Here is an 18,297-nt window from a genome sequence, read left to right on the forward strand (position 1 = left end):
AATATTACAGCTCACCCCTTTGCATTAAAAATGTAAGGGTCATTCTGGTTTTTGTTTGGGGGTATTTTTTCCCTTTTTTATATTGGTTGCTCTAGATGGGAAGTTATTGCTAATTACATGAACATACATTCTTCTTCTGGAGTCAAGAGAACTGCCAAAGATGTCATTGGCAAAGCAAAGAGTCTTCAAAAACTTGGTGAGTTAGTTCTGCCAAATTTTCTTAGCTACCTTAAGTATATATTTTCAAAATAATCTATGCAGTTTGATGAAAGACTAAATGAGATGATCTGTAATACACTGAAATTTTTCATTTCCCAGACCCTCATCAAAAAGATGACATCAACAAGAAGGCATTTGATAAATTTAAGAAAGAACATGGAGTGGTGCGTCAAGCAGACAATGCGCCGCCTTCAGAACGGTTTGAAGGTAATGACACTCGGTTTTGTGTGAGTAGAAAATGACAGCCGTGTACTCACATAATGTGGAGATACACAAGCCTAGATTAGAGTCTGTGTCGAGAATGATGAAACATAAAGTACTTAGCAGGCTGGGAGACGTGAAGCCAGCGTTTTCAGGGCAGTTAGTCACTCCCACTAACACTGCTGCCAACTGCAGTCCTTCCATTTCAGAGCCGTTAGGAGAGGGGTTGTGCTTGTTTCACAAATCAGTTAAAGGACACTGGGACGACTGACATTTGAATAAGGTCTATAGACTACGTAATAGTATTTTATCAAGGTTAACCTGATTTTGAGAAATATACTATAGTTATGTAAAAAAAAGTCCTTGTTTTAAGGGAAAACATAGTGATGTATGTAGGAGTAAAGGGGCACCATGTCTGCAACTATACGGTTCAGACCAAATGATGTCTGTACATAGAGAAAAAGTATGTATGGCAAAATGTTCACATTTGGGGAATCTGGGGAGAATATATAGGATTCTTTATGCTTCTGAAATTATTTCATAAAGCTAAAACCTGTGAGGGTGCTGACCTAGTCTTGGGTGTTCTAGCGAACTTGATGTCTCTGGAGCAGTGTGTTTCAAATCACAGTGGCTCATGGTATCAATTTAATGGATCATAAATAGAAAAATAGAGAAAATTACACCTATCATGTGTAAAAGTGGGTATTTGTGAAACTTCTGTTCATGAATTTTAGGATGTGGCATTTTCTTTCTGAGTTGCTGACAAAACAATTTGAAAGTTCTCTTGTCATGCACTTTCAAGCCACCAGTCCTTTCTCCTTTAAGCTAGTCTTAAGGTAGGCTTTCCAGATCCCAGCTGCATGTTTTGGGATTGACTAACAACCCTGACTCCACTTAACTTATCCCTGTTCTTTAAGAAACCCACTTTTCCTATACTCTTAGCCTGCCTTGTTATCTCAGAATTCCAGTTGGAAAACATGAGGAGAGACTCAAAATCATTCTGTGGTTCCAAAATACCAGGGGTGACTTTTTTTGTGTAGGTTGGACATTATTTGGCTCTTTCAAGAAAGGTGAGTCAAAGGGACGTTTCAGAACACCTGGAGGGGATTGTTCTCGTGCCCTCCACAGGGCATCATACCACGTGCAGATACTGGCACTCTCCTCAGCCCCTTCTGGTAGGTCTTGTTTCCATATTGGAGGCAGCCAGTCATCTGTGGGGAGAGGTAGGTAATCCTGTGATGGCAGGAGTGATTCCCAGCAGTGGTGTCTAGGCCTGACTCCTTTACGTCTTTTTTAAGGGCAGTTGAGTTGCAACAATAAATAGCGAGCTGGCACCATTTTTTTCAATAGTGATGTCTCATGGGAATTTTGCAATGTTACATTTACTTTGGTATTCTAAAGGAACTAGAGAGCAGCAGGAAATATATCATTTCCATCTTTTTTCTTCTCCAAGAGATATGAAATGTGTGGTGTGTGGTTAAATGTGGGCTTAAGACCAATGAAAGGAAATTCCACTAAGGGCATCCTGGACTTTAATTAAAAGCTGGCTTTCAAAAACCTTCTCATCTGCCTTCAAATACCAGTTCTCTGCCTTGTTTTGAGTAGGAGTATGTGTGTGTGTTAATCAGGACACAGCTGAGGTTGCTAGGCGGCCCTCTGAGCCAGATCCCGCAGGACAGGAGCTGCTGTGCTCACACCACGTGGTCTGGACTCACTGCCAGGAGGCTGTTAACTCAGAACAACCAAGTCGCTTTTTAAACATTTCACATTTTCATTTTCCTCCAGAAGGGGAATATATAATATGCATTTCCGATGTGTATGAAAGGTTTTGTTTAGTAGAGGTGCTTAGCACTGGCTCCACTCGATTTTAGTGGATGTGGTGAAAGTGCTTCAACACACACAGGCTACTCTCACCTTGCCTCCACAGCACTGTGCAGCACTTGGCTTATTTGCTAGAAACTGTTTCCAGTGCAAAATGAGCAAAGTTTTATTAACTATGAGGCAGCTCTTCCCTATAAGGAAGTAGACTTACCAGAAATCTTATGAGTTGTGATTGTGTTTTTGAACACAGTAGTCCAAATACATAATTTAAATCTTGATTTTTTTAAAAAGTCCGCTGAGTGTGCTAGGTTGTAAAAGACCAGCAGTATAAGGCAGCTATTGCCTATTGCTTAAAATATGTGCTTAAAAATGCCTTGAGAGAGCGCATATCCCAGAAAACTAGAAATTTTTCTCTTATTAATACTTAGAGGTTTATGTGTGTGTCTCCTCTGTTTGTTCAGAATTATCACAGATTTGAAGGGGCACTTGAGACTCATCTGGGAAGGTATTCCAAGACAATTTTCTATCAATTAGGGTAAGATTTCTCAAATAAAATTTTTTAACAGGTCCATGCACAGATTTCACCCCTTGGACAACAGAAGAACAGAAGCTTTTGGAACAAGCTTTGAAAACATACCCAGTAAACACACCTGAAAGATGGGAAAAGATAGCAGAAGCAGTGCCTGGCAGGACAAAGAAGAACTGCATGAAACGATACAAGGTGGCAGGTTTTTACTGTACAGAGACTGCTAGTGCTCTTACACCTTTATGCTTATTTCAATGCCACAGTTGTCATGGTAGCAGTATTACAAAGAAATAACCAACTTTATAAACTTTCCAAGCTCTAGCAATAAAATCAACCTTTTCAGTTTTGTCATAATTATAAATTTACCCAACTTGAATGCTTTACCATAAACACTAGAAATATCTGCAAATTCTGACATCTAATAACACCTTTTTTTCTTCCTAGGAACTTGTTGAGATGGTTAAAGCAAAGAAAGCTGCTCAAGAGCAAGTGCTGAATGCAAGTAGAGCCAAGAAATGATTTATGACAATCTTTGTTGTGTGTGCATTTTTATAATAAAACTGAAAATACTGTACAAATTTTCATTCTTAAAATTATAACCTATGATGATATTTCAGAGTGTGTGCTGTTTCAACATAATTTCTCAGCACAAAGATCTACCTGTTCACTGTGGTCTTATCCTTTGAAAGTCTGATGCAGAATTTCATTTAGTTTCCAAGTATATATGTTCATTTTTATTTTTCCCCTTAGGGATTGACAGCATAAAACTTGCAGATCTCTGTTTTATAAAATATGTATATTCAAAATATTTTGATGAGCATTTTAATCACGAAGCCAGCACATACTACTGCGAATCTGGTTAAAATCTGGTAGTCGCTCGATGGGACCTAATGATTAAAAGAAAAGATGGTTAAAACTGAGAGACAAGCAAGCACATATGCAACTTTCTGCATAGGAGAAAAGGAGCCAGGCTTACCAACAGCAGCAATGGCTGGACTCTTATCATAAATATATTTGGTACACACTTCTTGAATTGTGTTAGCATTTACAGCCTGAAATAGAGATGATACTAACAGTCAGAGCTTTTTGTAGTAAAGACAGATTCTATATCTATACCTGGATCTTTTTGGAGCTAAAGCAAGATTTATGGTACATATTTTCAGCTTTTGTAACAAGGATCTTTTTATACATGACCAACAGTAACTAAGGATTACTTACATCAATTCTTGCTTCAAGCTCAGGGATGGGAATTCTTCTGTTATAGCATAACATTTGCCTACCAATATCTTCACAAATTGGAGTGGAACCTGTTTAAAGGGAAAGAAAATCTAAGTATTGTAATATAGATACATGAAAATAGAACTTAAGTCTTCGTTCCTACCATCAAGTTGCAACAACATGTTTGTTTTCAGAAGATTTCTGGCTCGTGCGACTTCACTTTCAGTGACACTTGTACAAAGTCGCATCCTAAAAGAGGTTTGGAAAAATAAAAATGTCAAGTAGTTTGAAAATGTAATGTGTTTTATGAGGTAATGAAGTAAAGAAAGATGCTGTATTCTACATACTACACCACAGTGTACAAATGATTTATGATTTCAACTTAGTAAAAGGCTGAAATTACTAATGATCCAATAGCTAAGCAAAAGCTAAAATATTACTGATTCCTCATTTTCCTGGTTTTAATTTATCAAAAACTATTATGATTAGAAGACAAGGGTTCAGTACAATATAAAAATAGGCTGGCTGCATTTTTTAAAATGCTATGATCATTTTGACACTTCACGAATCCCCATGTTAGGATCTTACATTCTAGGGTACAAATCAGTGGGTCATTGTTTTCTCAAGGATCTCAACTTAAGCTGTCGTCACACCCCAGTCAACTAGATTTAGAAAGCTGTAAGCCATTTAAGAATGGCAGAAGAAAGAAACTGGAGTTAAATAAAAACTTTTCCAAGAAGCTTAAGCCTCTCTGCCTTTGTCCAGGGTACTAGTTTTGACTAAAACTTTAACTACATTTTTCTTTCAGGAATGGCAACTTCAGATTCATTTTCCTAACACTGACTTTTCTAAGCCAGATGATTTAAAGAGATTTTTCAAACTTCTAGTTGGTGTATGAACATTTCAAACTTGGAAGATCTTCTTTCTACAGTAATCTGTGTCTTAAAGATTAAGAATTTTCTGAAGTATAAATCGGCTTCATATGAGACTTAGAAGAATCTGTGATCTTTAAAAACATGGCTGCTGCTGCTGAGTCTCATTCTCCTGAATGCTGACGTCACCATGAGAAACTACTTGCTGCCAAGCTATATTACAAAGGGGAAACTAGTCTACAATATAAGTTCTAGGCAAGACTTAAAATTACTTTCTTACCATTCTTTTTGAACAACATGTAGCATGTCTGCAACAGTGGCTGGTTCACAAACCATATAGATCCCCCATAAGCCTGTATCTGTGTAGGAAGTGTTGAAAGACTGAAAACTATGGCAGAGGTTGCCATGACAGGCGAGCTGGGCCAGCTTGCTGGATAAATTCTGTAAGGAAAAAAAATTGTCCAAGAGAACTATAGGTACATGTACTCAAATTACCAGGAAGAAAGAAAAAGATATGTGGCAAATAGTGAATGCTCTGAGAGTTGGTTTCTTCGTTTTACTACCCAGTAACATCTTAATAATAAAGTTAAAATTCAACGAACCTTATCTATACTTACCTCACTAGTCCAGCACACCCCCAGAGGAATTCGCTAACACAGAGACAATTCTTGTAATAGAAGTAGCTGCACCCACTTCTATGCACATTGCTGTCATCAACCCAATTTGTAGGGCTCTTGGCTATATATATGCTTAAAGATGAAATTATATTGCATGTCATGCCTAAGATATTTATATAAAATGTATTTCATTGAAATCTTAGACATATATATACTTTGTATTTTGGAGAATTTCAGACTTACAGAAAGTTACCAAAAGTAGTACAAAGAATTCTTTATCCAAATTCTCTGTTCTAGCATGTTTGTTTTCTCACTCTCTTTTAACATACTCTTTCAGCTGTCTGAAAATATGTCGCAGATATGATGCTTTTTACCCCTAAATATTTCTTGGCATGTACTCAATGAGAAACTAGGAAATTAACCTCAGTACAGTTATTAAAATTGGGATATTAACATTGATACAGTACTATTAGCAAGTTCTATCCATACTCAAATTTTACCACTTATCTCACTAAAAAACTTTATGGCAAAAGGAAAAAAAATTTTTTTTCTGGCCCAGGATGCAATCCAGAATCAGTTTATATTTTAAGTAAAAATTTATAGTACCTAGTTCCATCTTGTCATTTACTATGGAAAATTACTTTTAATACCACTAACCATTCCTCCTCCAAAAGAGCGATCCCAGTTGCCAATCAGTGTGTTTGCAACCATGAGACAGATTGTATCTGGATGCGCCCAACCCACAGCTTCAACAGCTACTGCAAGGTGTGCCAAAGGCATCTTGTCATCCCTCACTCGAATCTAGTTAAGGTAAAGAAAACTCCAGTAAGATTATCACTATATGACATGCGCACAAAGAAACTAACCATTCCCATTCATTGGGAAGTTAAAATGCCTACCTTGACTTTTTTTCAAAAAACTATCAAACCTTATTAAATTGTATAGTCTAATCTATAAGGAATTTTTACAAGTTAGGGACAGCACTTTCACCAAAAGATCTCCAACAAACACTACAGACATCACTACCAGATGGTTACTTGGTCAAAAAAGGATTGCATTCACTGGTTGAAATCAATCAATCTTTTGTGTTTGTTAATCTGGATTTCTTTATCTGAATTTAAGCTCATATCAACATAACAGGCTTATGTTGGTACCGCTAATGCTATAGGTCAGTGCAGCTGTCATCATCAGGCCTCTATCCAGATACTACTTTGGTATCAGCCCCAATGTGACAAATTAAACCTGCAGTGAGACTTAAAGCTATAGCTGATGAACAGTGTGTTCTCCTCAAGTTCTGGTTCTAACAGGTACCCCCAGAAAGGCACCTTGGGCAGAACTTGGCCAAGAGTAAACCTAATGTGAAAGTCAAAATCTGGGATGTTTTTAAAATAAGATTACTTTTATACCTTACAATATATCATTGGGCACAGTGACAAAGAAAAAGCACAAAAATACCAAATTAAAACACTGCCCTTAAATCCTTGCTTAAGGAAAGAAAAATATGGAATAGGAATATCCCCTTCCCTTTTTTCTGTTTCAATTTAAGCCTTTGGTTTCTTCAATTTCACTCCTGTTAGACATTTGACATTTTGTTCACTCATTTATAAATACAATACAAGAAAACCCAAAGGGCTAAATACTCTTAGGTAAGGAGGCTTGCCTTACCTCACTTCCGGTGAATTTGCAGGGAGGCAAAGCTGGTATTTCTCCTTTGTGTGTGGACAAAGAGTCACCAAAATGAAACTTTGCTAACTCGAGCAGTTCATCATGGGAAACTCCTGAATTGAAGGAAAGTATTTCATACATCTAGCAGCAATACAATCTAAAGCAGACAACTAACAAATGGTACTTCCGTTGCAATAAAGCTCAAGGTGGTATAAAGTGATACAAGTTGCACACGAACTCCTCGGGCTCCTAAAAGCCATTTACAAGTAAGCTCACAGTGCTTTCCTTGGTAGTACAAGACTTGGGTAGCACAGCTTTCTCATTCTATAAGGCAACTTGGCAGTTTTCATCAACATACAATGGAATTCCCAGCAAAGGATAATAGTAAGCTTGAAAATACCACTTTCCATACAAAATCATGTCATTAAAAGTCCTAGAATGCAAACTAGCAAAAAAGTCACTTTTCAATAAAATATTGAAAATATAAAAGAATGTAAATGAGCTCTATCTCATTTAAAGAAAGCTGGATACAAATACATGCTTTGTTCTGCATATCTGCTATCAGAATTGAGGAACAAAATAATTTCATCTAAATTTCTGAGTAAGTCCATAGTTAAACACTACTTGCCATCATTAAGAATTATTTAGATTCTATATCCATTATCATCTGAACTTGGGACCCAAATGAGTTCAAATAGAAACACAAATAGAAACTTAGAAAATAAATGTAGAACTGTGCAAGAACTTTAAAAAATACAGCCAATGAGATTCTTTAAATGAAACATTTCATCAGAATATAAAAGTATGACTTACACCAATATTTTCCAAACAAATCTATGGTATAAAGCAAGACATACATGATTATATACAACCACCATGGATATCAATCCAGAGGGTGACAAAATAGGAAGACCCTGGTGGTACAAGAATGATAAGCAAAGAGTGAAAAAGATGAAATGTGCTCAGGAACGTGCTTGCAGTTCTCAGCACTGGATAACTGCTTCCACTGTTTCATATCACCTAGGGCCTTCCTGGTTGGACCTAGTACATGCGCACCTATCCAAAAGGCAGGGGAGCCAATTTTTCTAAACGAAGCTAGGTGGCCTATGTCAATGAATTTAAGATGCCACTGTTTATAAAGCACATCATCATTTATGAACCCATATGACAAAATGCTAACTAACCTAAGGCCATTACCTTTAAGATAACCCCTCATCAGCAACGTCAAAGTGAGCCCATGAACTGTGATAAAACCCCCTGAAAACCCCGTGTCCATACGGCACCAACAGTAGCAGAGACACCCCAGGCAGCTTGGTTGTGGAGGCCAATCTAACCAACAGTCCTGTTTCCAAGGCAGTTTCAAGCACTGTACCTGGAGGCAGCACCAGCCGTTTTAGAAACAATGTTCTTCACTAAAGAGAACTTCAGGATCACTGCAGCCATACAAAGGTAACATGATTTAGCCGAGAGCCACATGAACAACATTTTTGAGATATTTAACCTTCATTTCATCTTCTCCATTACTCCCAAGGAATTAATTAGCGCAGACATCTACCCAGGGCAACTGCTACTAAAATTTTAATTTATAGTGATGCCTAAAGAGAGAGACTTAAATTTACACAAAAGAACATGCAATTTATTTTTGCTCTAAAAGAGAAAGATAACTGAAAACCAATAAAATATACTGTTTGCCTAAATTTAGACTGCCGGGAAATCTAGCAGAATCTAAGGTGGATTTTTCATTCACTGGCTTCAAACACTTCCCCCGAGGAAGTCTTGTCCTGATACCACTTGCGTGTCTGGATTCCCATTAAACATTCTCATGGCTCCCTCTGAACTTCCCCTTCTCAGTAATTAGCAGATCTTCTGAGAATGAATTAACACACCACACCCTTTCCATGCGTAAGGATGAACTTGGTTCTCAAGATAAAATTTTAAAATCTCAAAAGAGATTCCCAAACTGTAGACACTTTCTTTCCAAGTCTCGCTGTGTCCCACTCATTCGCTCTTTTCTTGCAAATAAATTACATTATATATGTACACTTACATATTGAAAGGTCCATAGTTTTCTGTTTAGACTCATACTAACGGGAAGATAAAGGGAAAGTCTGGTTCCAGTGTTCCTCATTCCCCTTAAACAGTGTATTAAACAATTTGCTCTTTAAATTAAAAACTTTACAGACATACCACAACAGGATCAAACTGAAAAGCACATCTCTCTAATGACTGTTCGTTCAAAACAGTTATAAAAATGTAAATTAACTAACCTCCAGCAGCAGCAAGTACTATTCTTGGCCCCTTATAATGCGTGGTTATATAATCTACTAAGTCCTTACGATTTATAGATCTGTAAATGCAGTAAGGAAAGCAATATTAAAAGGAAGTGAAAAAGCACAGATCTGCACATTGTATATCTGAAATTAAGTTGGACTTTAAAGGTATTCTAAGTTAAATGCAGTCAGAAATAGGATATACGCAACAAATACCAAAGAATTTCAACTTTTCCATATCAAGAAAGAACAGACAGATTTGATACCATCAACTTGTTCTTCCAGAAGTAGCTATGAGCCCAGACACCTGGGAAGTAGGTGGGACTCAAGTATAGCGAACTACAATTTCATTCAGGTTATGGGGGGAAAATTTTTTCGAAACACACTTTTTGAATGTTTATGAATGTTCATTTTCACAACTCATAAATTTTCCACAAAAAAATGAGAATTATGCCTACTTGATATTTTCAGTTGGTCCCAAAATTGTCCGTCCAAGTGCAGTATTTTGATAAGCTGTAGAATGAAGATAATCAAAAACAACTTCTTGTAAGTTGGTTTCAACTTCCTGCATCTCTCTAAGGATTACTCCACGTTCACGTTCAATCTCTGCTTCTCCCAATGTGCTATTTTGTATTATATCAGCAAGAATTTCAACAGCTAATTGAAAATAAAACATAAGAAAACCTTAATTTTTCACTATCAAAATCTATTAAACTAGCGTAAGAAATCATGATACTGACCACTACTCAATACTGACTAAAAGAAGACACTAGGAGGAAACAAATTTTTTTCTAAACATTCAATCTACCTAAGAGGGCAATATTAAAATTTTAAATGTGAAATATAAATCCCTGTGGTATAGAAGAGCTTGGGGAAAATTAATAAATTTGCCAGAGGTCCCCACAACACTTGTAATGACTCTACTTAGAACCACTTTAAAAATGCCATGGAAATCCACACATGAGTGTATGTTGTTCTGTATGAATATCACAAAAGTAGAAAATCATCTGTATTACAACATCTACATATATACAAAGAGTCCACATCACCCAAGTATTTATACCCAAATCCCCACAGCAATGAGGCTACTACATAAAGAAGCCAAGAATCACCATAATCTAAAATACTGACCCCAATGAACCACTTACAGAATTAGAATCCTCGCACATATCCTGCCCAACTTAATCCCACTCAATTTCCACAACTGTAAAGTGGAGACACCCATCTGATCAATGTTGGCTAGATTTTCACCATTAGCAAAGTCAATGATAAATGACAACCTGACGCAGCTGAGCAGGTAACATCTGAAGAAAGACAGGTGCCCCCAAAGAGACACTATGACTATCAAAAGATTAAAAGTGACCCTTAGGAAAAACTGATGAAGCCCTCAAAAATTTAATCAAAAATTACCCTAATTTGCAAAAATCAAAAGTGAACGGAAGGATATCGCTATCATACTAGTAAGCAGTTTTAACCAGTAAGTTACGTACCGCTCCACAAAAGAAAACCCTAATCTATTAAGAATCAGTGCATAGTTGCAATTACAATCTAAATTTTAGTAAATATACAACAAATTTATAATATTTAGTTCCAGTTTTTTACTCTCCTGTAACCTTTTGTTCCTTGTTTTATGTTCACTTTGAGGGGCCTTGGCTGAGAAGCAGTTATGTTCAAATACCAAGTACCTCTGTAGACTGCCCAATGTGACAGAACAGACTTGTAGAGTAAGCAGGGGCTGAGATCATGACCAAAGGGAAAAAAGTATCTATAAAAACAAATAAAAGCCATCTGTCCAGACAAGGAAGCCAGAGGCCAGGATGAGCAAGGAGAGCCCGGAGACAGACGGCCTCAGGAAGCTGGTGTGAAGGCCTCCATGTGGGACCGGTAGTCTAAACTGATACCTGCCAAAATAGGCGTTCCTATTTCCTAGAATTTATGTTTTAATCAGATTCTTTATTCCGTTCTATAGTTAATATTACATATGTTAGCATAGTAGTATGTGTATTTAACTTACATCTATATTGAGGATCAAGTCGCTTACCAATAAGGATGAGTGATCATAAAGTTTGAAGATCACTAATCTAAACACCTAATTGTTACCTCCAACTGAGTGGCTAAAAACCTCAAGCAAACCCCCACAGAGGGCGCTGCTGCAGAGAGCACCCCGACCCTGGATTCCACAAGCAGCCCCTCCGCTCATCTGTGGCAGCTGGCAGGGCTTCGTCACTAAGGAAAAAGGTCTTCTACCTTCTCTCTTCCTTTCTCTAGTCCTTTTTTCGGCCTTCCCTGCTGTTCCCTGTATAAAATAGGAGAGGAACACACTAGAAGGAACAACCCTTTAAAGCAGTCTGGTCTAGCCTCTGTGTGTAGTCCCTCACTAGTCCTGGAGTAAAAACTGTTTCTAAGGAAATCATTAAGAACCTTACCAACACTTTCTGCAATTCGCACCAACGCATCCTCTATTGCTGTCATTTTCATTGGCTTCAGTGCAAAAGTTAGGTAACCATTTTATGAAATTTTTATTTTATTCATGTACAGGTGGTAAGCTTTTTTTATTTTATTATTTTGACAAAGCAACCTGGCACAGTGAATCTGAGAAGATACACATTTAAGTCCATAATAAGCCACTTACTAACTATGCAATCCTGGGCAAATCAAACTCTGGGTCTCAATTTCCACAACTGTAAAGTCGAGACACCTATCCAATTACCATGAAGATCAAATGAGCTACCACATACACAAAATGTACACCAATGTTCTTGTGTAAATGCTATTCTAACATTACTAATGAAAGAGTATTAGGAATCCAAAACTTCAAAGTAATGAAGTTAACCTTCATTAACTTAGTAAATTAGGACTTCAATAACTAAGTAAATAAGGACCTTCAAGAGTAACCATTTCGCCAGTGAGCACTGCTCATCTTCCTATGGGAAAATGTTTTGTGTAATAACTTTCCTTTAAAAAATTCAAAACACTTACAACCTGGTAACTGCAACAAACTACTATGCCCTGCTGTCAGAATAACTATTTTATTTCTACAAAACGAAAACATCTATTTTATTGCTTTAACAAAAATCATCAATAATCTTGTAAGTGAACATGTGCTTACTTTATTCAGGATAAAAGTGCTTGTATCAAATGGAATTAAAAAAATGCTCCCAGCCAAGGAAGAAATAAAAGACATCCAAACTGGACAAGAAGTAACACTGTCATTATTTACAGATGACAAGATATTATATATAGAAAATCCTAAAGACTCCATCAAACAACAGTTAAAATTAATCAACCAATTCAGTAAAGTTGCAGGATACAAAATCAATACACAAAAATCTGCTGCATTTGTACACATTAATAACAAGCTATCAGAGAAAGTAAGAAAACATTTCATTTACAACTGCATCAAAAAGATTAAATACCTGGGAATAACTTTAAGCATGGAGGTAAAAGATCTGTACACTGAAACCTGATGAAAGAAACTGAAGACAACACAAATAAATAGAAAGATATTTCATGCTCATGGAAGAACATTGTTAAAATGACCATACTACCCAAAACAATCTACAGAGTCAATGCAATCCCTATCAAAATTCTAGAGGCATTTTTCACAGAAATAGAATAATCCTAAGCTTCATATGAAACCACAAAAGACTCCAAATATCCAAAGCAATCTTGAAAAAGAACAATACAGCTGGAGGCATCATTCTGGGTTCAAGCTACACTACAAAGCTATAGTAATCAAAACAGTATGGTATTGGTATAAAAACAGACATAAAGATCAGCCAAACAGAATAGAAAGCCCAGAAATAAACCCACATATATATATATATGGTCAATTAATATATGACAAAGAAGCCAAAAATATACAATGGGGAAAGGACAATCTCTTCAATAAATGGTGCTGGGAAAACTGGACAGCCACAAGCAAAAGAATGAAACTGGACCATGATCTTACAGCATAGCCAAAAATTAACAAAAAGTGGATTAAAGACCTGAAACTATCAAACTCCTTGTAGATAGCATAGGTGGTAAGCTCTTGACAAAGATCTTGGTGATGATTTTTTAAATCTGACAACAAAAGCAAAACCCAACAAAATTAAAAATAAACTAAAAAGTATTTTTTAATCAAATGTTAGGGCATACATAGCAAAGGAAATTATCAACAAAATGAAAAGGCAACCTACTGAATGGGAAAAAAATACTTGCACATCATGTATCTGGTTAGGGACTAATATCCAAAATATATAAGGAACTCATAGATCTCAATAGCAAAAAAAACCAAGCAATCTGATTAAAAAATGTGCAGAAGATCTGGGCAGATGTTATTTTCAAAGAAGACATGCAGGTGGCCAACAGGTACATGAAAAGATGTTCAACATCATTAATCATCAGGGAAATGCAAATCAAAACCATAATGAGGTATCAGCTCACACCAGTCAGAATGGCTATTACCAAAAGAAAAAGTAACAAGTGTTGGAGAGAATGTGGAGAAAAGGGAACCCTCAAGCACTATTGGTGGGAATGAAAATTGGTGTAGCCACAGTGGAAAACAGTAGGGCTAGTCCTCAAAAAAATACAGCTAGCCCTTAAAAAGAGAAGTACCATATAATCCAACAGTTCCACTTCTGGGTAATTATCCAAAAACAAAAACACTAACTTTAAAAGATATACACACCCCCAGATTCACTGCAGCATTATTTACAATAGCCAAGATGTGGAAACAACCTAAGTGTCCATCAATGGATGAATGAATAAAGAAGATGTGATATGTATACACACACACACACACACACACACACACACACACACACACACACACGGAATATTAATCAGCTATAAAAAAAGAACAAAATCTTGCCATTTGGGACAACAGGGATAGACCTCAAGGGCATTATGCTAAGTGAAATAAGTCAGACACAGAAAGATAAATACCACAGGATCTCTCTTATATGTGGAATTAAACAAACAAAAAAACAAAAATGAAAACAAACCACCACCACCAAAACAAAACACCAAGCTCACAGATAGAGAATAGACTGATAGCTGCAGAGTGGGGTGGGGCCTGGAAGAAATAGGTGAAAATTGTCTTTTTCAGTTCAAATTGAATTTTAAAAAATGAATGAAAGGAAGGTAAGAAAGAAGTGCATTCCAGAAAGAGGAAACAGGATATGCAAATGCAATACAGAAGCAAGTTTTGCTCAAAAGAAAAAGGCCCAGCAGTCAATAGATTTAAAACCCGCTTCATTTGTAGAAATAAAAAATTCAGTGTGTGTGGGGGGAAATAGCAGGTATTAAAATACATATATACATACTTAAAATTAAAAATATTTCAGTACACAGGTATGGCTCTAGAGGAAGTATATTTTATTCAAATGTTAGGGCCTGGTTTGCACACGTCTTAACAGCCTTTAAATATTTCATATAATTTTTCTTATTTGGAGAAAAAATAAAAATACGTGCCACCTCAGAGTTTGGTTGTTTTTCCACATTTCTAGGGGTTACCCTTTACAACAGACATAATAAAAACAGTACAAAATTACTTCTGAACTATTGTGAAAATCATAGAAATACCTCTTGGCAAATCTTTAGAAAATGCTTTGGCGTAATACACAGTCTGCTCTCTGGAGGTATAGGCGTTGAGATGAGCACCCATATTTTCAATCTCAAGTTCCAGATCTAACTGGGATCTCTTTTTGGTGCCCTGAAATAAAAGAGGGATAAGAATCATGATACTTTCCCCTTATCCCTCATCTGCTCTAAACACTTCAGACAATGAATATGATGACATAAGCCTATGTCACTTTCATGCAAGGACCAAATTTGGTTTTTTTAAAGTATATCAGGCCACAGAAATAGTGATATACTTTCAAATGACCCTTACATCTGAAGGAAAAAATCCTTTCAACTTAGAATGAGCCTTAGAATGAAATTTTGTGCTCACTGCCTCTTAAATAAGTGTTTTTAAGTCTTACAACTTGCCTTGAAAGCCATATGCTCCAGAAAGTGAGCTGTTCCATTATTCTTCTCATTTTCATATCGACTTCCAGCATCAATCCAGAGCCCAACCTTAATGCGATCAAGGAACAATTAAGTAAAACACTACTTTTTTTTTTGGTGGGGAGGGAGGGAATGGGAGTAGGGGAGAAGGAAGCCGTCTCCTTCCTTTTTTGACAAATGCTTTCCGATCATAACACTAACGTTTTCTTGACTTGAATGGACTGACAGTACATTTCTATTAATTATCAGAGACTTATAATTTTGGTCATCAGGCTCCTGCTGGGTGCTACAAGTATCTACTGGCCAAGTTCACTGAGTCCTCAAATTCTTAGCCCAACTTATTACTACAGCCAACTGACAACTATAGTATAAAGAACGTAAGAGACTGTCAGAAAACATACATTCAAAACTTGACTCTGTCATGGATTAGCTGTGTGACCCCTGGACAAAACCATTTTACTTCTTCAAACTTGTTTGTCAATTGTAAATGGGTGTGATGATGCCTTCAGCAAAGAACTGTCTTGAAGATCAAATAAAACAATATATGTAAAAAACATCTGGCACAGAGGAGCCTATCAAATATACCTTTTTCATTATTATCAACACTATTAACGATAAGTAACACAATAATAGGCTACAAGAACCAGATGTAGACCACTCAACACGGTCTATGTGCAGCTGGTATGAAAAGATCCCTAGAAGAAAGATTCACAAGTGAGAGCCACCTGTCAAAACAAAGTAACTGCCACTACTTTTCAAGCATCAACCCACGAAAACACTTAGATTAAAATCAACAATTTGCTCTCTCATAATAAGAGGTTAAACTGTGGTTGCCTGAATCACTTACTGTGCATGTCGAGAGCCCAGCGTCTTCAGAGGCCACTCTGAGTCCATTCTCCAAACGCGTGACTCGTGTTTCAGGAACGTTCAGAACAACTTGTGGAGCAGCCTGTGTGCTTCTCCATCTGTTCCCTCCAAAACATAAGGCCTGGTTGAGGGTAAAAGGGTGGGAGGGAGGAAGCAAAACACATCACTATTCTGATAACATAGTGTTCCAAAAACCACATCTCAGAGAGACTCTATGATAAAGCATTCTTTCCTCCTTAGCTTTTGTTCCACTGGGATCCACCCCTTTTGCCTGGCTTAGGAACCTTCCTTAACCAACCACTGCCCTAAAGCCAGCAACAGGCGTACGCACATGCACTTCCCGAAGGGAAAAGGAGCAGCTGGTCATCACTATCTGGAGAGAAACTGCTTTTATTTCTACAACTCTTCTAGAAATATTTGACGTATTCATTGTAAAGGGAACAAGGGCGCGGGGTGAGGGGAGAGGAGTGTCAAGACTAGAAGAGAAAAATATAAAAATATTTATACACAGCATAGAAATGAAACAGGTTTTCACTGCTAAAGAAAAGCAAAAAGTTTTGAGAAAGGTAAAATTGTTTTTAAAAAGGGAGAAAATAGGAAGGGCAGCTTCTGAAGATAGACTCTGGCGACTGATTTCTGACTACGGACTCTTCGGTCGGCAGTTTTTCTTTCCCTTTATACACGTGTTAAATGAAGTCCCACACACCTTGCAGCAAACTAGGGGTCTCCTGAGAAAAACACACACACCGACAGAATTTTCCTTTTGCTACCCCGGGGTTCACAGGAAACCCGGCTGCGGAGGAGGCCGCTCAGTCTCAGGCAAAGCAGAACTGGGGCGGCGGCAGCCAGCTCACATTTTAGTTCCCCCGGTTTGCATCCACCGAGTTCTCAGTGATCTACACGCACTCCTTCCCGTGACTCCTCAGCACCGGGGGAGCGGCCGGCCCCCGGGGCACCCCGGCGGCAGCGAGGCTCGTGCAGGGAAGCTCACCCGCGCAGAGGCGCCTCCGGCCAGGGCCCTTTCGGCGAAACCCCAGGGCCGCCGGCGCGCCGCGAGGAACAGCACCGCTCGTGCCGCGGCCGCCGCCATCTCTGCAGGGGAACTGGGGGGAGGATGTGCTTCCGAGGTCGTGACCCGAGGTCCGGAGGAGAGAGCGGGCCCCACCTTGTGGCCAGGACGGGAATGACGCGGTCGAAGCGGTCGTGGAAGGCATGGACCTGGGCAAGGTACCAAATAATACAAGTTAGGGATTCTGTAAAAGCCCCTGTATCGTCAGTTACTTCGATCGCCTAGGGCGTGCAAGGCACAAATGTGGAAGCGTTAAAGGTAACCTGATGCTACATATTATCACAGTGGTGGCTGGAACTGATTGGAAAAGATGGAATATGACCCGTAACTCACTGTCCTCAAAGGAAGCATGTGGTGGGAGCCAGGCCTGGTGAGAGGGGAGAAGGATGCGGCGGCGCTGACCCCTAGTCACTCTGCCCTTTACAGTCTGATTCATTCCAACTATAGAAATTCTTCTTGGTGAGGCCACTAACTGCTGAAAGATGGACCCTTTACAGACCTTATCTCACAGTTGTCAGTCCCAATTTTATTTTCGCGTATCTTAGAGCTCCTCCTCCTTTCATAGTTCCTTCTTCTTTACCTTCTTGGGAAGCTCTTTATTCAGAGATCCCTCAATGAAACAAGCACTGTTCTAACTGTGCTCATTTTACAGAAAGATGATGAAGTAAAGTAACTTGCCTGATGTCATGATAATAATAACAGGCTGGCTGGCTCCAAAGTCTGTGCCCTTAAACAGGACACCATTTGCCCTAAATCTGATGTTCCCCAGGGTTCTGGACCTGGGTCTGGGCCTCTTCTCCTACTACACACTCTCCCTGGCGGTTTCTACTTCCCCCGAGTAGGTAGACTTCCTTATCTGCCCAACCAGACCTTTCTCTTAAGCACCAGGCCCACTTAACCTTTGGAATTTATTGAACTGTTCAGACATGTAAACATGTGAAATAAGTCAGACACAGGA

General features: G+C 38.2%; 2 protein-coding genes across 4 annotated transcripts in view; one reads left to right on the top strand and one right to left on the bottom strand.

Moving 5' to 3' along the window:
* Window positions 1–4,724, top strand: part of DNAJC2 (DnaJ heat shock protein family (Hsp40) member C2) — a 34,975-nt gene extending 30,251 nt beyond the window's left edge. For all 3 annotated transcript variants that reach the window (XM_036892400.2, XM_036892399.2, XM_036892401.2), the window contains 4 exons: window positions 96–196; window positions 319–426; window positions 2,808–2,962; window positions 3,212–4,724. In XM_036892400.2, coding sequence (XP_036748295.1) covers window positions 96–196; window positions 319–426; window positions 2,808–2,962; window positions 3,212–3,286 — 439 coding nt within the window. In that variant the 3' untranslated portion in view covers window positions 3,287–4,724. The remainder of the gene's footprint in view (window positions 1–95; window positions 197–318; window positions 427–2,807; window positions 2,963–3,211) is intronic.
* On the bottom strand, window positions 2,959–17,389 carry PMPCB (peptidase, mitochondrial processing subunit beta). Its single transcript, XM_036892403.2, has 13 exons — window positions 17,262–17,389; window positions 16,251–16,391; window positions 15,386–15,472; window positions 14,978–15,107; window positions 9,868–10,066; window positions 9,407–9,486; window positions 7,140–7,252; window positions 6,132–6,275; window positions 5,138–5,298; window positions 4,149–4,234; window positions 3,986–4,074; window positions 3,744–3,819; window positions 2,959–3,654 (listed from the first exon to the last, which is right to left on the bottom strand). Exons 1-13 carry the CDS (start codon window positions 17,358–17,360, stop codon window positions 3,590–3,592), a joined length of 1,470 nt encoding a protein of 489 aa, XP_036748298.2. The 5' UTR covers window positions 17,361–17,389; the 3' UTR covers window positions 2,959–3,589.
* Between the last annotated feature and the right edge of the window lie 908 nt (window positions 17,390–18,297).

The sequence above is a fragment of the Manis pentadactyla genome, chromosome 7 (assembly GCF_030020395.1).
Source record: "Manis pentadactyla isolate mManPen7 chromosome 7, mManPen7.hap1, whole genome shotgun sequence".
Taxonomy (NCBI): domain Eukaryota; kingdom Metazoa; phylum Chordata; class Mammalia; order Pholidota; family Manidae; genus Manis; species Manis pentadactyla.

Coding starts and splice junctions, on each gene's coding strand:
- PMPCB (XM_036892403.2), bottom strand. CDS start 17,360: ATGGCGGCGGCCGCGGCACGAGCGGTGCTGTTCCTCGCGGCGCGCCGG. Junction 15,108..15,385: donor TGGAGCATATGGCTTTCAAG/GCAAGTTGTAAG, acceptor CTTTTATTTCAG/GGCACCAAAAAGAGATCCCA. Junction 3,820..3,985: donor AGCTTGAAGCAAGAATTGAT/GTAAGTAATCCT, acceptor TCTCTATTTCAG/GCTGTAAATGCTAACACAAT.